The sequence below is a fragment of the Octopus bimaculoides genome, chromosome 4 (assembly GCF_046866305.1).
Source record: "Octopus bimaculoides isolate indiv1 chromosome 4, ASM4686630v1, whole genome shotgun sequence".
Taxonomy (NCBI): Eukaryota; Metazoa; Mollusca; class Cephalopoda; order Octopoda; family Octopodidae; genus Octopus; species Octopus bimaculoides.
This window is the reverse complement of record NC_142931.1, coordinates 40,091,698-40,118,132: the sequence shown is the minus strand read 5'-3', so window position 1 is coordinate 40,118,132 and position 26,435 is coordinate 40,091,698. Positions and strand designations below refer to the sequence as shown.

General features: G+C 39.7%; 1 protein-coding gene across 1 annotated transcript in view; it reads left to right on the top strand.

The window, feature by feature from the left end:
* Positions 1-26,435, top strand: part of LOC106879413 (coiled-coil domain-containing protein 13) — an 84,258-nt gene that overhangs the window by 38,016 nt on the left and 19,807 nt on the right. The window contains exons 10-11 of the mRNA XM_014928969.3: positions 16,737-16,813; positions 18,647-18,746. Coding sequence (XP_014784455.1) covers positions 16,737-16,813; positions 18,647-18,746 — 177 coding nt within the window. The remainder of the gene's footprint in view (positions 1-16,736; positions 16,814-18,646; positions 18,747-26,435) is intronic.

Genomic DNA, 26,435 nt, shown 5'->3' with positions numbered 1-26,435 from the left:
TTCAGGAAAGCAAGTACGGTTTTTAGGCAAAATGGCAATGGAAGTGACATTTCGTGGGAAAATGCTGAAAGCTAAAGTTCATTTATCAGAAAATACTATAAACCTGTTTGGTACAGGCTAGATGGAGATATTTGATTTGTGGGATCTACCCATAAAACCCTTCTCTAATAATGTAAATGGTTCATATATGTCAGTTCAAATAAGGCATCTGAGAATTTAAAATCTGAAATGGAAATAAAAGATGTACTCTGTAATGTAGTGCATGAACTACCGGTCACATTAGATGAATTAAAAATTAAAGAGAACAATGTGTTTATAGATAAAATGAAAATAATAGTAAAGTCTGAAACAAAGAAAAAAAACTTATGTTGCTAAGCATAACATGGGTTTGAAATGCTGTTCAATATGTGATGACGTATTGATGTACACTCAAAGGTTTATAGTACCTGTTTCTTTACAAAATCGGATGTTAAAAGAGTTTCACGTCAGACATCCAGGAATCTTTAGCTACTTGTAATCCTTAATGTCTAATGTTGTATTTTCTATGGAACTCATTTCTGTATGTTTCCTTTACTATCAACTTTTCAATTATTGCATTTATCCTTAAGAGGTTTCTATTGAGCTATTCAACTTGATTCTCAAGTCTCCAGTTCCACCTTGGGTCTTTCCCCTTTGGTTTTCCTTGATTTTATTCCCAAGAATTTTTACAGCAACAGAGGCTATGCAGTATGTGAAGTGAAAAAGATCATTTATATTTTTTATATTGAATTTTGTTAATAGCTTGTTCATCTTAACTATTTATGTAATATTTCTTTTTCAATTCCTTTCAAATCTGGTAGTCTTTTTCTTTCACTAATTCGTGTCTCATTTAGCCATTGACGTAAGCTTCTTTCCTCCTTTGTAACATCCTTTCCTTCCATGAAGAAAATTATTTTCTTCCTGGCTATTATTTCTCTTCTGATAATCATTGAACTTTGCTATTTCTTGTTTGATTTCCTCCCTTTCTTCTTCTACATAGCTATGTTCGTTATCTTTCACTATTTTGGAGATCTCTTCCAGTTGTAACTGGAATAGCCAGTCTTTTCATGATTAAAATTTTCTAGTTGTGAAGTTTTTGTTCTGTGACAGGGAACACTTCTTTCTCTATTGATATTTTATACATATTTTTCTGTAACTTATTTTCACAGGTTTGTTCTGCACTAACATTGCACCACAGTCCTATTTTTGTTATGAGACTATTTTCTTGTAATATTTGATGCAGTAGGTGAATAACAAGCAGGCCCATCCTGCTGCATAGTGGGATACTTCCTGTATGACAGACCTTTACTTGGGTATCTGGTCTCATTAACACAGTTGTAAAGATACTTTTTATTTGGTGTACACTCATATAGGGGACTACGGTATTAAGGCATCACAGCCTTATTTTTATTCTTACTTAGACACCATCTCATGGAGGCTGCCAACCGAGGCTAAAGAAACCATCCTCCCTTTGTAGTAGACCCAGTCCTAGCCAACTGACTTTGTTTTTGGTCTCAGAGTACATATTATCATTACCTCTGCCTTCGCGAAGGCTGAGGTATTGTTTTCAGTTGTGCTTGTTTGTTTGTTTGTTTGTCCGCAGACAAGATATCTGAAGAACTGCTGGATGGATTTGGATGTAACTTTCAGGGATGTTTGGCCTCATAACTGGCATGAACTGGTTATATTTTGGGATCAACCCAGTACTGGACAAGGATTCTGGATTATTTTTTAATATTTTCTTTACCTTACATGTATATGGAAAGTTTCACATAGTTCTCTTGTACATGCACACACATACACACATGTACTCACACATTTTCAGCGTTGAACATTACCATCCCATTTCCATTCTACACACACACACACACACACACACACACACACATGCAAACATACCTCTCTTTTACACACACATATACTCACACTTCAAATGCTGTTTATCAGCTTTTTCACTCCTTCCTTCGTTATTCATCTATCACTACTTCCTTTTTCCTTCATACAATGCTCTCTTTGCCATTTATCTCCTCTACCTTTACCTCTCACTCCGGCTCTATTTTATATATATATATATATATATAAAAGATAATAAGAGTGAAAAAACTACAGAAGGCTTGTGTTACATGGTTAAAGTATATATTTAAATTATGTCAGAAAAATGTTATAAAATTTTGTTGGTATATAAACATTGTATTTGGAGAAATAACCGGTTTCGTGTTGTTTTTTCAAATTTCTCTACTTCATTGTATATATATATATATATATATATATATATATATATATATATATATATATATATATATATACATATATATCTATATCTGTATATATATATCATCATCATCATCGTTTAACGTCCGCTTTCCATGCTAGCATGGGTTGGACGATTTGACTGAGGACTGGTGAACCGGATGGCTGCACCAGGCTCCAATCTGATCTGGCAGAGTTTCTACAGCTGGATGCCCTTCCTAACGCCAACCACTCAGAGAGTGGAGTGGGTGCTTTTATGTGCCAGTTACAAGGTACTGGCAACGGCCATGCTCAAAATGGTGTTTTTTATGTGCCACCTGCACAGGGGCCAGTCCAGTGGCACCGGCAACGATCTTGCTCAATATACATATATATATGTAAATATATATATATATATATATATATATATATATATATACAAAGTATATATTTCTAACATTTTTCTGACATAATTTAAATATATACTTTAACCATGTAACACAAGCCTTCTGTAGTTTTTTCACTCTTATTATCTTTTATACATCCAACCACGTGCTTTCACATACCAACTTTCTCACACACATATATATATGCAAGGAACGTGAAAATCACGGTGGTGCACTTGGCTGAAACACATAAATAAATAAATAAAATATATATATATATATATATATATATATATATACACACACACACACAAATATATAAAAAAAACAACCCTCAATATTATATTAGGTGATTATACATACATTTTAACTCTTTACAGTATACTTACATATATACATAATTCTATACATCGATCTAAAACAACAGGATTACTGAAGGAAGACTGGAATTTAAGAGAAGAGAAAACCAAAAGGTTTCATGATATTCATTGAAGGATTTTATTTCAGATATTCTCATTTTAAAAATCATCTCCAGTTAATTGTTGAGAGGACAGTATTGCATTGGCAGAGGTTTGCGCTCTCTAAGTGCTCTTGTTATAATTATTAGTATCATGAGTCAATAGTAATTTGTACAAAATTAGACATGTTATTAACAATGGTGACATTAGCAGCAACTGTTATTGTTATTAATACTCTCACTTAAATGTCATCTGAGAAACACAGCATTTGTTGTCTATCATTATGCTCTTACAATAAATACATCCTCTTCCTCATTCTCTTCCACTCCTTCCTTGTTTTCCTCCTCTTCCACCACCACCACCACCACCACCACCTCTCTCTCTCTCTCTCTCTCTCTCTCATTATCCTATCATTATCATTATGTATAATTAAAATAAATATATTGTAATTAAATATATTTCTTTAAAATTTCCATAGTTTTACTTAAATTTAGATAATCAGTATGTACTAGAGATTATAAACATGCAATTAATTAATACAATTGCTTCTTTGGGAGTATAGTAACCTAGATTGTAGGATTTAGTTATAAATAATGTAAATATGAAAAGAACTGATTTACTATTAAACTAAGTAGCTTAGCAGAGAGTAGAATGCACAAAATTCCTCCGATAAAGTTTTCTATTCATTCTCTAACTGAAAATAATACTTTCCTTTGTAATAAAATACAGCTTTGCTTTGTTGTTCATTTATCCTATCATGTTTTAGAAAATGACAGTGGGAGGCTATTTAAGTCATTGACAGGTATATATATATATATATATATATATATATATATATTCAAGTTTTGCTTATATCTTAATTAAGCAGAAACATTTCTATTCAGAATCTTCCAGCACAAATGGAATCAATTCTATTATTCATTTTCTTTAGCAATATACAATACATTTGATTTACTTTTCTATAGACAACAAAAGAGACTAACAGTAAATCAATAGGAGTCTCAGTTGGGTAGAATCTCTGCACAAATTACCGGAAGTGAAAATGTAACAGAGAAAGATTTTCAATAAAATACACTATATCAATAAAATTCAAGGCACCAAATGTAATGTGTTAGAGTCAAGACTAAAGTGATTTTTCAATTTTATCGCAGAGTTAAGATTAGATATTGAATTTCTTCCACTTCACTTTCCTTTCATTTTCTTTAAGAAGAATGTATAAAATTTAGATGGAAAAACCAACAAAAAACAAACATGCATTCTGATTCTAGATGTGTAAACTTTGAGGCAGACATCATTGACTGTTCTACTTAACAACAAGAATAGGCTATTCAAATTTGGTTATAAAAATAGTTGCAATTACAGAAATTTGTAAGGAGAAATTTTGTTCATTTAATACTTTCTATGATTTAGTAATGAGAAAATATATTTTATTCTGTAGCATTGTTACAAAATTTCTTTTTATTGAAAACAAAAAAAGTGCATATTTGGGTTTCACCTAGATTCTAGAGTTTATCTATATTGATTGGAATTGTTTTAGTGCTTTTTCACTAAATAAATAAGAAACAAAACTCATTAAATAGTTCATGCTAAGTATCATTCGCATGAGGAAGAAGGAAAATTAAATTTATCTAATCTATAAAAGTTTTCTTTTCCTATGAGCTAAAATGGACCATTTACATAAATTGTTTAATATATATCTGTCATTGTCAGTGTCAGCGTTGGCATTGACTTCAATGCTTGCAGCGTCAGTGGCATCATTTAGCATGTTTCCCACGGTGGCATGGGTTAGATGGTTTGACTGGAACTGGTGAGCTGGAGATCCTGTAACTTGAGTAGCATTCTTTGTGCAACATGTGGTCAAGCATTGTCTTGCAAGAGAATTGGCCTGATTCTATTGACCAATCTCGGTTGTTTAATTGCAAGTTCACTCATCATTTCATACAACTGGTTGTTGTACACATCTGCTGGAACTGACTCATGAAGCTGTAGTGGACGACACCAGTGCTGGAGCACAAAACAGACACCATTAGCTTTTTTTGGCGAATATTCTTCTTTGGATTGTTTTGGCACTTTGTCTCTATCCAACCACCATGCAGAATGCTTGCTATTGTTGAAAAGAATCTATTTTTCATTAAATGTAACAATACAATGCAGAAATGGTTTGCCTTTATGCTGTGACAGCAAAGAACAGCAAGTTTCAAAATGGTGTGTCTTTTGATGCTTGTTCACTTTGTGTGGTACCCCCTTGTAGAGATTCTTTAACTTGCTGATTTCTTTCAGACGGCCCAATACAGCTGAAATCAAAACATCAAATCTTGCTGCTAACTCACACATAGTTTGAAATGTATCCGCTTTCACTACAGTTTCCAGTTCATCGTTATCCACCTTGGTCTCAGGTCTACCACCAGGCTGATTTTCAAGAGCAGAGTCACCAGACCGGAACTTCTCAAACCATCAACATACAGTGGGCTCATTTGCCACATCTTCACCAAACACATTATTGATGTCTCGAGCTGTCTGTGATGCATTGGTTCTACAACGGAATTCATATTCATAAACAGCACGAATTTTTTGTCTTTCCATGGGTTCACAAAAATTGATTTATAAGAGAAAACTCACAATATAATCAGACACCATGAATTGCATTTCAAAAAGTGATGAAGTAACTCCTCAATGTTATAAAACAAAGGCTTGTCAGGATAAATCATTAGAGTTAACGACTGTCAAACTTGGTGCATAAGAGAATCAGACATTTCATTCTTAATGACCTGATATCGGCTAATCTTGTTGTGACAAGACATACTTTTCATAGCTCTGGCCAGTCAGTAGCCAAAGAAACAGACTTCAACTCAAACCAGCAGTAACTTTCCTTGTTTTTAGTCCCAGAACCCTTGAATTCTACTATTCTACTATTTTACTATCATCAGAGGATAAATTTACACAAGTTTATATACCACCTGGAGAAACAAATATAAACCAATAGTGCAAAAAAAAACTAAGCCCAAGATTAGTTCTAAAACTAAACCCACGAGTACAATTAATTTCTCTTGATTTGTATTAAACACACCGCTCATTCTGATTTGTACTAAATACACCGAACTCTCTCCCACACACCCAGATATAGCCACGCATTTCCGAATATATCAACATAAACTTTTCTACGGCACATTTGCAATCATACATCAAGTCAGCAATAACTGATGTACAGTGTATAACACTGTCCTATCCACTGAATATGGCCAATTATATTCTGAAATGTCACTGGGTAGAAAACAAAATCAGTGCACTGATAAACACTTGGTACACTCACCATAACGAAAGTGTAAAAGTTAATGTCAACAGTAAAATTGCTGAAAAATTAGCATCACAGTCCTTTTACAGATCTGTAAAACAGATTGAAAACACAATAAAAGAAATCACAAGATTGTTTCATACTTTACACATGTACAAGATAACACTAGAAGCCATACTTGTCAATGGGTGTAGTGCACCAACCCAATGCTAACAGGTCAGGGGTCACTTCAACGACCTGTTAGCCAGCAGCAAACAACCTCTTAGCCTGTTAGCCAGCAACAAACAACATCTTCATCGCTATCTGACCTAATTCCACCCAACACTACCATGGCAAGCCAGGACTCACTACTGCAACAACAACAGCCTGCTACTGCTACTACATTGGAATCACTTTGTATGGCACCACTATCTGATCTGATTCCACCCAGCCCTACTGTTGCAAGTCAAGCTCCACTGCTGCTACAGCAACAACAAAAACAACAGTCTGCTACTGCTACTACAATAGGACAACTGACCAATGAGCCTGCAAATATAGAAAAACCTCTACTATGCCCTTGTCAAAAACCCTGTTTTTACCATTCTCAAGGTAACTGTAGATTTGACCCCAACGGCACTAACAAAAGGGACACTTTGCTCTTTTTCCATCCTACCCTATGCCGTAAACTTGTTAAGGGTACCTGTCCATATGGTATAACAGGAAAAATTGCCCTCACCTTCACCCCAAATACTATCCTAAATACAGAGTCCATGGCCCTGATCCTAAATATGGGTGCACAAAAGGCAATGGATGCACCTTCTTTCATCCTAAACTGTCCCAAAATTCTGTGTCACTAATGATGTGCTTGAACCTAGAATGCAACTACCACCATCTGAAGGGCACAAAACAATCGAAAAATAAATATAAACAGCAACAGAGGAGTCCTACAACAACAGCAAAACAAAATACAACCACACTTCACCTCCTACAGCTAAACAGCAAAGACAGAACTATGGGAAGACCATAACACCAAATAACATAAACAAACTATATATCATGTAACCAAGTGGCAAACCAAAGAGGCAACTGTTTTTTACTAACTTATCTAGAAAATATGAAGGCCAACCTAAGCCAGGAGATCCAATGAGCTATCAGCAGCTATTTGTGCAAAACACAAAGAACACACACCCACCACCAACTAGAAAATCACACACACACAGCTCCATACAAAAGCTACCCTCACTTCTACCTCTGAACAACATAGCACATAACACTGAGCTCTTAAAACAATGCAAACATCAAACTACTCTTACCTTGACATTCCTGTCAAATGTACATGGCATCAATCCATCACTCACTGCCCCAGAATAGAAGATCCCATACATAGAGAGTTGGCTTGCCGAAACGGCACATTGCATCCCTTTCTTTATCTTTACTGAAACTCACTTGAACAACACTCATATGGATGCCGAGGTGAAAATACAAGATTTCACCATCATCCATGCAAATCGCACAGACAGAAATAAAAGGGGAACAGCCATCTTTCTCCATGACTCTTTTGCAGTTGATGCCAAGGACATATTTTCCAATGGCTATTGTGAATCCATATCATTATTCAACAAGGCCAAAGACATAATCATTGTTGGTCTTTACAAGCCTCCCCAAGCACCTCTAAAGTGCTTTGAAGAATGCCTCGACAAAATCAATTCCTTCCTTCAAAAATACAACTCTGGAAACATGCTAGTGATGGGTGATTTTAACCTCCCTTATATAAACTGGCCCATAAATACCCTGATATTAGGTAAATGCTCTACACCAGACAAAGCAGCAGCAGAATTACTCTTTAATCTAATGGATGAATTTTTCCTGACTCAGCTAGTGCTCGAATCAACAAGACAGAATCAAATGATCTTGGATCTAATATTAACCAACCACTCTAGCTCTGTTCACAGTATTTCAGTTGAAAAAGTCTCCTCTCAGATCACGACATGATACTCTGCAACTTTAATTTCTGGCATATCAAAACGAAACCAGCTAATCCCACTCCATTGCACTTATTTGACAACATAAACTTCCACAAAGCAGACTGGGGAGCAATCAGAAAGGATCTGCCCTTCATGAATTGGCCCTTCACTCTCAATTCCACGAACATTGAGACTGCATGGCAGCATTTTGAGGACATTGTCCCCTATACATGCTCAAAAAACGCTCCTACGAAATCCACTAACACAAACAGAAACTGGCTTCCTAGAGAGAAAAAAGCACTCATCAGATGCATCAAAAGACTTAATAAAAAAATCAACCAGTTAAAATACTCCCACATACAACATCCAAATTCAACAACAATGAAAAGGCTGGAGTTGGAAAACCTTCATCTGCAGATTGACATGAAAACCTCCATTGAAAATCAAAGAGCTGCAGAGGAATAGTGGGTAATCAAAAAAATCAAACAGAACCCAGAAGTGTTCTATTCATATGCAAATAAGCATAGTACCACTGTCTCACCTGTTGGCCCATTGATCAGTGATAACAGCATTCCCCAACACGATGCTAAAGAAATGGCAGAAGTACTGCAGAAACAATACTGCTCTGTCTTTTGTGATCCCACTGATATTGATGTAAGGGAAGCGAATGAAGTTGATTCCCAACAGAAAATCTCGGACATAACCTTCACTGCCTCAGACATCATAGCAGCAATAATTGAGGTCAAATTCTATTCTGTTGTAGGCCCTGATAGATTCCCTGCTGGTCTCCTGAAGGAATGTAGACACCAACTTGCAGTCCCTCTGACCAATCTCTGGAGAAATTCTTCAGACTCAGGTTATATACTGAAACAGCTCCTACCCCAGTCTGTCGTCCCGGTTTTCAAACAGGAAAACAGATCCCTTGCAGTCAATTATCACTCAATCTCACTCACATCCCATATCATTAAAGTGTTTGAGTGGTAAAATCAAAGATAGCTGGCTTCCTGGAGATCCACAAACTCCTAAATTCAAACCAGCGTGGCTTTTGCTGTGACAGGAACTAACACAGCTCTTGCACCACATCGATGATATACTTAAAACCTTGGGAACAGGTTCGAACTTTGATGTCATATATCTTGACTTCAGTAAAGTGTTTGTCAGAGTTGACCATAATATCTTACTCTCAAAATTGGCAAGTGTTGGAATCTGTGGAAAATGTGGTATGACGTCAGTGTCTGGGGAGGCTGACCGGAAGGGCGAGTTGACCGGAAGTGAAAAAAGGGCAGAGGGAGCCTCGATCGGGATTCGTGCCCTTTTTCGAACGGGGTTGTGGGCAGGACAAGACGTGTTAAGTGACGGTCTAGGTTTGGGAGAAGCAGCTGCTATTCCTGGTGTTCTTTGGGTCGGGGCAAGCTTCAAGGATCGGATACCGCAAGACAGACTCGCAGTCGACGAAAGGAAAACCGAGGTAAGGCGATTACATCTATTCGCACGCATACACCACAAGCTATTTCGGCTCCACGTGTAGAAATTCGCCGCGATGGCAGCCAAGATTAGAATCGCCAGCGATGTGATCAGGCCTTTTAATGGCGAAGGAGATGTGATGGCTTGGATGCGAAAAATTAGGCTCGTTGCCAAGCTACAAGGAATAAGTGATGTGGCGAGTCTCATGGCACTGTACTTGGAAGGGAGCGCCCTGACCCTGTATTTAGAAATGGACGAGGAGGAAAGGTTAAATGCGGAAAACATCGAACGGAGGTTGAGAGAAGCATATACGGAGAGCGACTACGCTGCCTTCGTTAAGCTAGGAACTATTAGATGGGGAGGAGAACAGGTGGATGAGTACACGGCGGAAGTGCGTAGACTAGCCACGCTGGCTGGGTTTACGGGAGAAGGCCTGGACAGAGTAGCGCGCCTGGCGTTTGTGAATGGATTTACCGACGACGTAGGGATCCGATTACAGCAGTTGCCTGGCGGGAGAAAGATGGCACTCAGCGATCTAGTAGCACAAGCTCGCGTGTTGATACAGCACGTCGGACGGAAGCCGATAGCGATGGCAGCGACGGAGGCGCATTCCGACAGACGACAGCCTGAGAAAGGCGTGAGGAAGCCTACCGAGCAACGACAGCGGCCGTTCTCGGGCCGGTGTTTCAAATGTCAGGGGCCGCACATGGTGAGGGAATGCGCCGAATCGGGGCCCGTCTGCTATCGATGCAGGAAGACTGGGCACATCGCCCGTGATTGCGACCAGGGAAACGACCGTGGGGAAGTTGCTGCCTCTCAAATTTTCCCCGCAACCAAGTAGAGGCGCTTGTGGAGGCGCTGCCCGTGGTCGAAGTCGAGGTCGAGGGGAAGAAGTTCAAGGCCCTCGTGGACACGGGTTGCACGACTACCCTCGTGACGCCAAGGGTGGCGAAGAAATGGGATGGGGCGAGTAGCGTCCGGGCGGTCGACAGTAGAGAGATCCGTTGCAGGGGCAGCTCCAGTCTGGAGATAGCGTTACCGAGCGCGGCACTGAGGCTACGTGTGATCGTGATCGACTGTGTGATAGACGGGGTTGATGTCGTGTTGGGGATGGACGCCATCAACCGTCTTGGTGGCGTTAGGATTGCAGGAGATGAGGTCACGTTCGGAAGCGTGGGGGCATCGTGCGCCGTGAGTCGGGACCGCCAGGAAGAGCAGAGCCCCATCGGGGACAGCGCCGCTTACACCATCGAAGACAAAGATTTTCAGGCGGCGTTTGATGGTCGGAGGTGGACGATAGAGTGGCGATGGAAGGACGAGCCCCCCACTACTAAAGAACAGGGTGAGCTGCTACCAGCATACGTTGAAAGGTCACGCCGGTGTCGAGTTCGACGAGGAGGTAGAGAGATGGATCAAGGAAGGAGTCCTTGTCCCGTGGAAAGCGGAGGTGGTGAGTGGAGTGCTGCCTCTGATGGTGGTGGTGCAGCCGACGAAAGGAAAAGTCAGACCGGTGCTGGACTTTAGGGAGCTGAACGACCATATATCGTGCCACACGGGAGGTGAGGCAACGGACGTTTGCGGTGAGACGTTACGTGTGTGGAGACAGTCGACCAAGGCAGCAACGATCGTCGACTTGAAGTCAGCATATTTGCAGCTCCGTGTGAGTGACAAGCTGTGGCGATACCAGCTGGTGCGGTACAAGGGCCGGACGTACTGTTTAACCAGGCTGGGTTTCGGGCTGAATTCCGCTCCAAAAATTATGGCGATGGTGCTCAAGTCCATCCTAGGGAAAGAGGAGAGGATAAGGAAGGCCACCAGTTCCTACATCGACGACATTTTGGTTGACGAGACTGTAGTGCCAGCCACCGAGGTAGTGAGACACCTGGAGAGGTTCAGGCTGATTGCGAAGCCGCCTGAGTCGATGGTGGGGGGAGCTGCGCTGGGGCTGAAGCTACAAAAAGACAGATCGGGCGAGCTGGTGTTCCGGAGAGGAAACGAGATCCCAGAGCTGAGTTCCAGTGTCAGCAGGAGAGAGTTGTTCTCGGTTTGTGGGAAGTTGATTGGACACTACCCGATCGCTGGTTGGTTGCGCATTGCATGTAGTTACATCAAGAGACGAGCAGAGGGGGAGAGTTGGAGTGACAAGGTGGGAGAGGCGACGGTGGCGATGATGCGGGAAATCCTGGAGAGAACGAGAGCGGAAGACCCGGTCAGAGGAAACTGGTATGTGCCCAAGACAGAGTGCGGGACGGTTTGGTGTGATGCTAGCAGTATAGCGATAGGGGTTGTGTTGGAGATCGAAGGTGCTGAGGTGGAGGATGCGGCCTGGCTACGGAAAGCGGACGACTTCAACCACATCAATGTCGCCGAACTAGATGCGGTGCTGAAAGGGGTGAACTTGGCCCTGAGATGGGGGCTGCGCTCGATCGAGATCCGGACGGATTCGGCCACCGTGGTCGGCTGGGTAGGAACAGTAATTACCAGCGAGAAGAGAGTCCGGACGAAAGGTGCCGCGGAGATGTTGGTGAAACGCCGCCTAGGAGTTCTGGGAGAGCTGATCGCCGAGTTCGGACTGAAGCTGAACGTGGTTTTCATGCCTTCGGAAAGAAACAGGGCGGACGCACTGACCAGGGTGAAAGGGGCGTGGCTGGAGGAACCGGAGGAAGCAAGGAAAGGGATAGCGGCAGCATGTCGGCTGGGTGACTCCGAACTGAAGGAGCTACATGCTATGCACCACTTGGGGGGTGGATAGGACCCTGTATCTGGCGAAAATGGTTGATGTTGACGTCACTAGGAGAAACGTCAAGAAAGTGGTCGCGAAATGTGACAGATGCCAGTCCATTGACCCCGCCCCGGGTGGGCATGAGCAGGGGAACCTCTCAGTAGAGCGCAACTGGAGGAGACTGGCTGTGGATGTGATGCACTACCGTCAGGAAATGTATCTCAGCATGGTCGACTGCGGGCCGGGCCGGCTGGCCATTTGGCGGGAGCTGAGGACAAGCATTGCTGATGAGATTGCCCGCATTCTGAACGGGATATTCTTGAAGAGGGGTCCCGTGGAAGAACTGCTAATGGACAACGGGGCGGCGTTTCGTTCGGAAGCGTTGGGAGAGATGCTTGACTGGTGGAAGGTGCGATGATTGTTTAGAGCGGCGTATAGGCTGAGTGGCAACGGAATCGTTGAGAGGCACCATCGGACGATCAAGGCCATGGCAGAAAGGGGGCACATTTCGCCCCTGGAAGCGGTCTACTGGTACAACATGTCTCCCCAATCCGGACAAGCGGAAGAGTCTGTGCCGCACAGAGCGGTGTTCAAATATGAATGGAGGCATCCCAGTAAGACGCCGGAGTTCTGCGAGGAAGAGAAGGGACCCGTCGGCGTGAAAGTAGGGGAGGAAGTTTGGGTCAAGCCGCCGAAGGCACGCTGCACATCACAATGGGGCAGGGGAACAGTGACAGCGGTCAATTCCAGAAACAATGTATCTGTGGATGGAATGCCGCGTCACGTGCTGGATCTGTGCAGGATAGCCACTTCGTCGGATGAAGAGTGCGATGGAAACGAGCCACGTAGCTTGAGAAGATCTCGACGTGTAAGGCGCCCACCCGCTTGGATGGCGGACTTCGAATTGGAGTAGGGGTGAACGTGATCTTTAAGATCAGGGTGGCGTGTGGTATGACGTCAGTGTCTGGGGAGGCTGACCAGAAGAGGAAAAAGGGCAGAGGGAGCCTCAATCTGGATTCGTGCCCTTTTTCGAACGGGGTTGTGGTCAGGACAAGATGTGTTAAGTGGCGGTCTAGGTTTAGGAGAAGCAGCTGCTATTCCTGGTGTTCTTTGGGTCGGGGCAAGCTTCAAGGATCAGATACCGCAAGACAGACTCGCAGTCGACGAAAGGAAAACCGAGGTAAGGCGATTACATCTATTCGCACGCATACACCACAGAAAACTTCTACACTGGATTGAATATTCCCTGGTGAACAGAACATATGTTGTGGTCGATGGAGTCAAGCCCAGCAAAAGTCACCAGTGGTGTCCCTCAGGGGTCTGTTTTGGGCCCACTTCTCTATAATTTGTATAACCGACCTTCCCAACGTCATAAAACACAGCAAAGTGAAAATATTTGCTGATGATACTAAGCTCCAGAAAATCATCAATGAAGAAGAAGACTGAACTCAAATCCAGTCTGATCTATATGCCGTGAGTCAATGGGCAGACAAAAACAAAATGTAACTAAACGAGGGATAATTTGAGCTGATGCATTTTGGAAAAAAGACTATGCTTAAACAACCATGCTCTCTTCCTTTAGGGTAACTTCTCACAGCATCTAATAATATCAGAGACCTAGGAGTAATTGCTGATAACAATCTCAGTTGGAGTGCCCACATCAACAATAATATGAATTGAGAGAGAGAAATTCATACCTAGCATGTAGGAAAATTTGTTGTCCATGTGAATTCCAGAGAAAATTCCGGATAAAATTTTCTTCTGTTTACATGCAAGAAGAAAATTCCCTTGGGAGGCTGTGTCTTCAAAGGTCCAAGTTGTAAATTCAGTTACAACACGAAAAAAAATATGATGTGCGATTCTCACATGAAAATGGCGCAAATTTTTTTTTGGTAGTGAAGACAATATGGCGACAAGAGATACTTCAGTAGTATCTGAAATGTAAATGTGCATTTTACTGCTATTTTCAGCAAGTAGAGGACGCTGTGTAAGAATGAACTGACGTCTCGTGAAACATGAAAAAAACTGCCAAGAAGTTGTTAGGATGAAATAACTGTGAAGTTTTTTGTGTACAAAACCACAAAGGTCTCAGCTACAAAGAAGTCTTTAGTTATAGGCTCTGGAAGACATTGACAAAATGAAAAACTTTAACATAGAAAAATTTTTCTTAGCTTTTCACTTGTGATGGATGAGAATGTAGAGGTAATCCTGAATTCGAACATCGCGAAGCATACAAATTCAATGGCTGTTGAAACGAAGGCTGTAGATCTTTTAGGAATGTGTTTCTAAGTCGGGTCAGTGTTCCACATCAGGTCACCATTTTAGATGGTGGTATTGTCAGGTTGTGGAGCCATCTAATGATGACTCAGTTCAGAAGGCTGTAATATAATTTAATAAAGGAACACGGTACAATGAATTCATAGAATGAGGCTGTAACTTTAAATACCTTTACTAGAGGTCTCAAACATATACAGTTGAACACTAAAGGAAAGAGTTTGATGAATGGAGTACATGTTCACCTTCCATGTTCTATCTCATGTCTGTTAGCTGGTGTGTGTTGTATGAGAGCCAACTAGGTTATGTTTTCACAGTCTGGTGTCTTGCCACAAAAAGAGGAAGTCCCAAGACACCTAACCACTCTTGGAAGTGTCAGCACCTAACCACTCTTGTGCCATCTAGTGCATGATTATTTAAACAGCCACTGTCAAGGGAGTTGACTGTGCCTACATGTCTATGAATAGCCTCCACTCACTAGGATCGTAATTTAAGCCAAGCTCTTTAAAGAATCCCGGTATGTCGTTACAATAACACAAGCTGCCATTCATTTCAAATTTTTCTATTAAACTATCTATACGGTTTTGAAATTTTGTAATGCTGATGTCTTAAGTTACCAAGTTTCTTTCCTTTAACCCAGAAGCCAGTAACTTGCTCTGCATTTTTGTTAATCTCAAATCCTGAACAAGATCGTTTAACTCATCCTGTGTTAGGAGTTTCAGTCTGGACTGTTCTGATGCAGGCACGTACAACTCACCTTGTTCACAATTCTCTTCTGATTCACTAGTATTGGATAAAACCATTTTTGCAGGTACTGCAGATATTAGAACGCTGGCCAAATGAGGTACAGGCCAAATGGCAGATTTCAGATTCAGATACATGCACTGACGACACACTCTTCATTGTTATACTTGTTAAGAAAATAAATTATATAATAGCATTTCCTATATTTAATGTATCGAATAGAAATAAATATATTTAGATAAATATATGCTAGGTTTAATGCAAATGAAAACACACCTTTAACATCTACAAGATAAAAATAGCAATCAGAATGGTGATCTTGTGATTCATGCTAAATCATTGGAATGCCAAACTGCATAATTCTTGACTTTCCCAAAGACCATTTTGAAAGACTATTGGTACATGTTGTGCAACAGATATGTGGTGCCCAACTTTTATCTTGGTCTCCTATCTTGACACCAATTTAAAAGTAATACGGTATTTTTTACCAATAGCATAATGTTTCTTGCATTCTTCTGGAATGTCACAGCACCACAGATATAAGAAAATCTTTTGGGTGACTTTTACACTGCCCTTTTGACATTTTAATGCAATTTTTATTTTAATTAAAGATCTAATTAAATATTTATAGGTATTTTATAGTTTTTTCCTCTGAAAATTAAAATTAAAAAAATACTCTAATATTAAAAAGCTGAATTACCATGAACTAGAGTCATCCTGTGAGAAATGGTTGCCATTTTCGTGATAAAACTACCCTAGAACTACACATAAAACTACCCTAGAACTACACATAAAACTACCCTAGAAAACGTTATTCTCATCTCTGTAGTCGAAATAATGTTCATTTTTGTTGTACAGTGTAATTAATGTTTCATTTATATAATTTATTTGAAATTCTCCACAAAATCATCTTTATAACAGCAGATGTTTGCAGAAAAAGAAGAATGTTGGGCTAAATGCTATACATAGTTTGGCTTGCTTTGTTTCTGACATTTCAAATCCAATAAAAATTTGCTTTGTTTTTCATTTCCCAATGGTTGTTAGAATAAGTAACTTTAATATACTGGAGTTTATTTAATGACCTGTACACACCCTCCCTCCCTCCACAAATGAGCATTAATTGTTTGCCTAGAATAAAAAAATGTTTTTTTTTCTCCATGTTTATTCCACAATGTAACCAATAACTAAGATACTTTTAATTTTCAGAAAATGGAAACAGAGTTAAAAAATGCCCATGAAAACTATGCTAATTTAAAAACAAAATGTGATTGTTTAAAAGCCAGGTAATGATAATAAATTTGATAAATCCTCTACTTTTTCATGTATATCTTCTTTTAAAATTTTACTTTAACTGATTTGGTTATATGAAATGTTGAAGAACATGTATGAACTGAACTAATTTATTGAACTGACAAAATAAAATAACTCATTCAATGAAAACAACATAACAGAGACCAGACATTGGCAGAAAAAGTAAATGATGTGGAATATAAAGAATTGGGGTTCATATTAATTTTGGATCTTTTTTAAAACGGGGGCCACATTTTTCATTAATGTTTTACGTAGTGTTTTTGGTACCGAAAGACTTTCAAACTTCGTATACTTATCTATTTTGTGTTATAGAACAGAAAAATATTTTTGTATTCGAATTTATTTCATGTAAAAAATTGTCTTATTTCGATAATTTCAACCAATCACTGACAAGTATTCAGTTGTTTACATTTACTCCTTTGGCTCATTAAGCGATGTAAAGCGTATTTAATCTCCATACCTTCGTTTTATTTGCTTTTTTCATTTTAAATTTGCTTTAACCCTAACCCTAACCCTAGGGTTAGGGTTAGAGTTAGGGTTAGGGTTAGGGTTAATTGTTTCAGAATCGTTTGTTTATGTAGTCGGCACTTAATGTATATTGGCTGAATGGACGTCAGTGATTGGTTGAAATTACAGAAATACGACAACTTTAACATGGAATAATTTATGGATTTCTTTTTTTTTTAAGAAGACTAAGAGAAAAAGATGTTTTATATGACACATTCTACCAGTGTTCCAAATTTCAAAGTGTTTCGTTAATGAAAAATGTGGCCCCCGTTTTAAAAAAGATCCTTAATTTTTACTACTGATGGTAGCACTACCCCTTCCATGGATCACATCTCCTGATCCATAGCCACCTAAAAGCAACCTCTGTAGCCTCAGTTGTTTAATAGCATTCTGCTACTGACCTTTGCAATGACTAGAATGCTGTTGGATTTGCAGAGGGACTATTCTAGAAACTCTTTGCATCTTACTACCTATTGTTTTGACTTAATTCAACCAGCTCAGCATATTTTACTCTTTACCTCTTGTTTGTTTCCTCAACACAGTCCTCTCAGGGAATGCAGAGTTCTCATGAATTCATCTACTTGAAGACTTTCGAAATTAGTACCTGTTTGACCTTAGGGATTTTGAAGTGACAATTTCTTAGTATTTCCATAATTTCTCAGGTTCACTTTCAGTTCCTAGTTTTGTGCTATTGTTTAGGCCAGAAGAGATTTTCCTGGTAGTTGATGTCAGCTTTACACTAACCTTACATTATAATCTTTGCTGGGCAGAGTTGTTTACAATGGCAGATGATGTCTCCTATGGCCTTCAGAATCTTGTCATATTGTCCCTCACTCAGGACTTTTGGACAGCTGCTGAGAATGTGCTTCAGGGTCCAGCCCCTTAGGCATAGAAGATAAGCTGGTGACTGCACCTCACCTTCCCCTGCAGAACAAGTTGAACCATGTAGAACATCACGAACTGCCTGAATTAGAAAAGTTATACTACAAAGCTCTGCTTTCCAAATCTCAGGCCATTTGACTTATTATTATTATTACTATTATTATTATTATCATTACATTATCTGTTGGTCTGCCACTGACTGAGATTATCATCCTCTCCCTCTATTAGGAATCCCTTTGGGCAGTCTCAAGTAGATTTTAAACAGATTTGCTTACACTAACCCTACTAACCACAAGTACTAATTGTAAGACTGTAACTTGAATGGTAAATTTCAATAAGAATTGCCATATTACATATTATGATCTTAACCTACTTCTGATTTAAATGTAAATTTCATATTGTATCCTTTTTTTCAGAAATCAGATTTTATCTAATGAAACGAAAGTAAATAAGCAGCAGATCCAAGTCCTGTTAGAGAAAGGAAAACGAGATGAAGAACTCATTGAGACGTTAATGGTAAAAAATAATTTAATATTTTTTGAAATATTTTAATCTTGGTGGACAGGGATAATGTTTAAGAATGGCTTGTCTGTTACAGGTGCCAGAGCCATATAAAATGCACTTGTGCTGATGCTGCATAAATGCACCCATGCTGGTGGCACATAGAGAGCACCCAGTACACTTTGTAAAGTAGTTGGTGTTAGGGTATCCAACCATAGAAACCATGCCAAAACAAGACAAATGGGGCTTGGATAGCTCCTCAGCTGGCTAGCTCCATGCCAAACTGTCCAACCTATGCCAGCATGGAAAACAGATGTTAAATGATGACCACACACACACACACACACACATACACACACACACTGTCTACCTGGTAACAGTCTTTGTAGATTGTCGTTAATTTATAATAGCAGGCAGAATAACAGTCATACTATGTTGATGCCAAGTCTCATATTTGTCCGTGCTTTGTTTTAATTTTGATTTCTTATAAAGGCATAAAGCAACAAACTTAAAAGCTGCAACAGTGGATTATATCAGCTCCACTACATGACTTATACTTATTTTATTGACAGTGGAAAGATGAAAGGAAAAGTTGATCTCAGCAATATTAGCATTAATCTCAGCATAAATAGTAACCCCAGCAATATTAGTATTAAGCTTAGCAGAAATATTAATATTAATTTTTTTTCCTTGGATTTAACTGTTGCAAAATACTTCAAGAACAGTCATGGATTCATTAGGGCATCCAGCCATAGAAACCATGCCAAAACAGACAATTGGAACCTGATGCAGCTCTCCAGCTTGCTAGCTCCTGTTAAACCAACCAACTCATGCCTGTATGGAAAACAAGCATTAAATGATGATGATGATGATAATTATTCTTCTTTATACATACTTTCAATTGTGTAAGATCAGAAATTGACTTTGTTCATCAATATTCAGGCAGGGAATGAATAAATATTGATCATTGTAGATCTTTCACAACATCAATACATGAATGCCTTTGATTTTTGATGTAGTCACATGTAAATATGATTACATTCAACAAGATTCAATGTATTGGAAAGGTTTGTGTGTGTGTGATTTCTTAGTAGTATATTTTCAAATACATTGTGATAATTACTGGAATCTGAGCAGTTTGACTGAAGTATCTTGCAGTCCTCCAGTCAGTAACCTGTTTTTATGAATGCATTTGGAAACCAGCTAATATTCTTCTTTGAAAGTCTCATGCAGTATTATTAGTAAATAGTAAAAATGAAAGTCCCTTTAAAGATGTTAGGTGTTAAAAAACACAGTATATTTCAAAGCCAGGTGAAACAAATCACCCCAAAGATGAATGAAAACAACAGATATTGATATTTCTTTGTTATTTCAGCTCATCAAGATATGTATGTATGTATGTGTGTGTGTGTGTGTGTGTGTGTGTGTGTGCGTGCGCACACGTGTATAAACATATATTTATGTAAATATACATTTATATACATACACATACATATGTATATGTCTGTATATATACACACCATCCAGCTGAAGAAACTCTGCCAAATCAGACTGGAGCCTGGTGTTGCCATCCGGTTTCACCAGTCCTCAGTCAAATCGTCAAACCCATGCTAGCATGGAAAGCGGACGTTAAACGATGATGATGATGATGATGATGATGATATATAGAGAGAGAATGAGAGATAAATTGTAATAGAAATTAAAATAGAGAAAACGGTCATAGTATACTAAATATGTAAGACAAATTACATTAGCTATGTGGGAATAAACACACATGCACACGTACCCCCACACACACGTATGCACATGTACGAACACACACACACATGCGTGCGCACACACATACACACACATGCGTGCGCACACACACAGAACTACACTTACATATACATGCAGCCATATCATATATCTTTTACTTGTTTTAGTCATTAGACTGCAACCATGCTGGGGCATCACCTTGAAGGATTTTCAGCTGCTTGAACCAATCCCAGTATTTTTTTTTCAACGCCTAGTACTTATTCTATCAATCTCTTTTGCCAAACTTCTATGTTATAGGAATGTAAAGACACCAACACTTGTTGTCAAGCAGTGGTGGGAGACAAACACAGATACACACACACACACATGCACACACACACACACACACACACACACACATGATGGGCTTCTTTCAGTTTTTGTCTACCAAATCCACTCACAAAACTTTGGTTGGCCTGAGGCTATTGTAGAAGACACTTGCCCAAGATGCCACACAGTGGGACTGAACTTAGAAGAATGTGGTTGGGAAGCAAGCTTCTCACCACAAAAAGAGATGACATAAAAATCAATAGTAATGTTATGAACTTCACTAGCTTACACCTGTTTCTGCTATAAGATGCAGTGGACTCATAGTTGAGTCTCTGAATAACATGCTATAACTTCATTGGAGCCTTGGATATAAAGTGCTATTTATTTGGGGAGAAAAAGGATTATATTTGTGCAATATACTTGGAAGGCATTACCAATGAGAAAGTCATTACTAATGTATATAAAAATGTCTATGTCCAAAACACAATTAGATTTACTGCAATTAGTATAAGAGAGAGCAAGAGAGAGATGGTGTAACAAGGATCAGAGTATAAGAATTGGATGAGATATGACGGCTTGGCCATCTCTCCCCAGTTCTTATATTAATCATTAAAATCCTGAAATACAACAACACGAGGGATAACGGTAACAACAGATCAATAATTTATTCTAGGTTGGTGTAGAGCCGTTTCTTTCCTGGGTGAACAGGCATGCCACTAGAATACCAAGGAAGCTTCGACCACATGTCGGTATCGAGTTGAGAGAGCACTGGAAGAACGTGTTGTCACGACAGCTGCTAGATAGAGAAGAGATCAAACGCTATTGCTCTCTCTCCACTTGTTGCATTGCGCATGCGTGCTCGGGTACTTCCGCTGACGGCAAGTCCCTTGCACATACGCAATGGCACTTCCCAAGATAGCGGCCAATGGCGGCCACACGTGCCACTACAAGAGCATGGATGCGATGGTAGAGTAAAAAAAAAGAGAGGTATGAAGGTCGTAATATATACAGTCAGGTGTTGCCAAGAAGGCGCAAGTAGGAAGTGGGAATTGCAGTGACTGGCATAAACCTGGGTAGAGGACAGTGAGGGCAGGATAGGGGATTGGAAGACAATCATAGTTCCTGAAGAGGAAATGTGAGGAAGAGAAAGATGCTGTTTAGAAGAGATGTAGTTCGGCATCTTGGAGTAGGGTGTGTGAAAAGTTTATTGTTACATGTGAGTGGGACACAACTCTTCTAGAACTCAGTTTTGCTGATGTGGTTGGGTCTTCTCTAGAACCTCATATCACCAAACATCTCAGTATATAAATGTTTATATGTATATATATATAAATATATATATATGTGTGTGTGTGTGTGTGTGTGTTATTGGGGAAGGCTGTTAGCATATGCAATGGGTAAATAGTCACCATTTTATATTTTTAATTTCGTGCATGTGCATTGTTTGTTTTTGATTTTGTCAACTACACAGTGTAGTTGGGCACCATCTGTGAGAAAAACAGCACCATGACACAATTCCCTCTGCCAAAAATTTGGAAACAACATGCTGTACTGCTTGGTATTCACACCAGGAACTCCAATACGAATATTTCAGAGTGTTTGGGTGTCAATCTGAGGACAGTGCAATCTGAGGATATGTACTGAGAATGATGAAAATTAGACATCCAGTCAACATCATGGTGTTTGGAGTGATCACTAGTGATGGCGACGTTATGCCTCCACTCATCTTCCCACATGGCCTCAGACTCAATACAGATGCCTACATCAAGTACCTGGAGGAGGTAGTGCTGCCCTGGGTCAAAAGGGTGACTGTTGAAAGGCCCTATGTCTGGCAACAGGACTCTGCACCATGTCACACAAGCAGGAGAACCCAATCATGGCTGTCAGACAATTTCTGTGACCACATCACCCCTTAAATCTGGCTCCCTAACTCCCCAGTCTGCAACCCCCTTGATTATTATGTGTGGGGTGCAGTTGAGCAAGAGACCAACAAAACTCCTTGTAACACCAAAGATGAAATGAAGGCAAGGATTATGGCAGCATTTACCAACTTAAACAAGGAAATCGTCCAGAAGAGTTGCAGGAGATTCTGAAGTTGTCTGGAGGCTGTGGTTGAAGCCAATGGCAATTTGATTGAATAAATTTACTCTTTAGTATTTCAAGATATTTTTATGTAATTTTGGTAAATATACCTGTTAAAATGTCAGTGATATTTTCATTTTTGCATAATTTCGACAATAGTTTATTCACCACTCCCTGGATATATATAATATATGTATACATATTGTTCAAATGTACAGAAAACAAATGGCAGATACAGGTTAGGGAACTACAAGCAGGTGTATTAGTTTGATGGTCAAGAAAATGGAAAAGTCTTTGAAATTTCGAGCCTACACTCTTCACCAGAGAGGAATGAAAGGGGAAAAATGGAGAAAGAAAAAAATGTGTCAGAATTAATGTTTCCGAAGAAAAAATATATATAATAAATGAGTGGAAAATGAACCGGTGTGTGTGTTAATAAGGCATTAAGACAACATAACTTTCCCCAGACATGACATCACCGTCATCATCATCATCGTTTAACATCCGCTTTCCATGCTAGCATGGGTTGGACGATTTGGCAGAGGACTGGCAAGCCAGCAGGCTGCACCAGGGCCCAATTTGATCTGGCAGAGTTTCTACAGCTGGATGCCCTTCCTAATGACAACCACTTCGAGAGTGTAGTGGGTGTTTTTACGTGCCACCGGCACGAGAACCAGCCACACGGTACTGGCAACGGCCACGCTCAAAAAGGTATATATATGTATATTTATATGTATGGATATATGTATATTTATATGTATGTATATGTGTATGTATACAACTTATATGTATGTATATATATGATGATCTCTCTCATTATAGATGATATATTAGTGTTCAGTGAGAAGACAAAGAAAGGGAATCCAACTAAACAGACAACACACTCATATTACTATCACTACTATTCATTGATGATTACAATTCATTTTCTTTACCTGGCGACTCCTTATGTGTGTCCTCAGGCTATGAAAATCTATATGGATATTTGCATGACTTATCAAACCAGCATACAATCTCACTGAGCATTGCAATGTAGTCAATGGCAGTTTGCGGGAAGACTGTTGTTCTGTTGGTTTATTTTTCTATTTTCCTGTAACTGCTCTTGATGAAGTACCTTTTGAGTTTCAAAATTTTGTTGCTGGTAAAAACACTTTCTCCTCTAGTCTGAGGGTTTCACTGAGTTGTGCAATTAGACTGCCAGACTGGATAAAAATTCAGCAGTATCAATGCCAAGCAGTATTTAGGCATAAGCAAGCTTTAGATTAAAATTCTTACTAACCTAAAGTTTGCTTATGCCTAAACACTGTTGGAACTAATACTGCTGAATTTCTTCTGACCTGGCAGTCTAATGGTGTAGCTCAGTCAATGTTGTTGAGTGTGTTTTAGTTAAAACTACAACTTTAAATCTGTCTAGAGTTACTTCACTTTGGTATTTGACTGAAAGCTGTTAAGCTGGGGAGCTGCATCAGACTCCTGTCTGATTTGGCCTTGTTTCTACAGAGGGATGCCCTTCTTAATGCCAGCTACTTTACTGAGTGTACCAAATACTTTTACATGGTGCCACACAGGCGCTTTTACCTGGCACTGTATGGACGCTTTTATGTGAAACCACACAGGTGCTTTATGTGGAACTGCCATGAATGCTTTACACCATTAGAGGAACCAGTCTTAACACTTATGCTGTGAAGTATGGATCTTCTTGAGTACAGCAAAGCACCAGGCATCTTGGTCCTTTGTCATCTCACCTGAAAGGTTCAGTATCCTCAGGTCATTCTTCAGCTCTTCAATCCATGTCTTTCACACATTCCATCTACTTTGAGAGATCGGCACTTCTTTATGGAGCTGTCGGCATCCATCCACATCACATGACCAAACCAGCGCAGTCTTCTCTCTTGCACACAGCAACTAATTCCTCTAATGCCTAACTTCTCTCTCAAAGCACTAGCTCTCTGTCAAACATGTACACATCCAGCAGAGTATACTAGCCTCATTTCTTTCTAACTTTCACAAGTCCTCTGCATTTAGGGCTCACATCTCACTCCCATGTAGAATTGCTGTCCATATACATGCACCATACAATCTTCCTTTCACTCAGAGAAAGAAACCTTTCATGGCCAACAGAGGTAACAACTCTCTGAATTTCCTTTATTCTATTCTTATTCTAGCTACCACATACTCTGTGCATCCTCCCCACAACTAATTTGCTCCCCTAGGTAGCAGAAATTATCTACTACCTTTAATGAGCTACCAGGGCATTTGAAAGAATCAACTTCCTGAGTCTCTAAGGCTTTTATTGATCCTGTGCATCTTCCACTACCTTTTCTGATAATCTTCCGATTAATCCACTGAACCTCTTGTGTGTCCACAGCTTACCTTGGGTAGACTGTATGGAGTTCTTGTCCACACCTTTCCTACAAATCAAACAGGGTCAGCTTACTAGAACCTTAAGACCCTTAGATTCCAAGTTTTGCTTCCACACCTGGAATTTCTCTTCTAGTTCTGATACAGAATCTGTTATGAGGGCAAGATCATCAGCATATAGTAGTTCCCAGGGGCTGCTGGCCTTGAACTCCTCTGCTATGATCTGAAGGACAATGATGAAAAGGAAGAGACTGAGGACTGATCCTTGATGAACTGGTACCTGTACACCAAATTCTTCACTGTACTCATGGTTAACTCTCACCTAACTGACAGCATCTTTGTACATTACTTGTACAGCTTTCACCATCCACTCTTCTATTCCTAGCCTCCTCAGTACCCACTATATCACACAAGGGTACTCTATCAAAGGCTAGCTCTAGAGTCTAGACCAACAAATGCTAAGTATAATGGTTTATTCTTAGTTAAGTACTTCTGTTGCAGTTGACGGGCTATGAAAATAGCATTGGTCATGCTTCTTCTCTGGACAAACCTGAACTGCATTTTGTCTAGCCTAATTCTGCTCTGAATTAATTGGGTTATAACTCTCTCTCTCTAATTTTCATCACCTGGTCCAGGAGTTTGATGGCTCTATAATTGCTTCTATGTAAAAGTGTCACCCTTACCCTTGTAGCAGCTAACAATAATGCTACTACACCAGCCCTTGGGTATTACACCTTCCTGAATGACCTGATTAACTATGCAGGTGACTAGCCCATACACTAAGCTTACTGGATATTTTGAGCATCTCAACGGTGATTCTGGATGGATCGGGGGCTTTCCTGATTTTCATGTCTTTAACTGCCTTATCTACCAAACTGCTGTCCATTAGGATAGCTGGTTCCTCTGTTGGGTTCATACAAGGGAGACTTTCTTCGTCCCATTCATTCTCTACATTCAACAGTCTTGCATAGTAACTTTTCCACACCTCTTTCTTGTCCACATCACTAAGTGTATATATTTGCATATATATATATATATATATATATATATATATATATATGACATAATACATGTATTTCATTGAAAAGTCAGAGGCTGCAGTGATCATCTCAGGAAAGAGATGATCACTACATAGTGTTTTAAAAACTCAATATATTTCGGAGCCACATGAAATGAAATCATACTAGAAGTGAC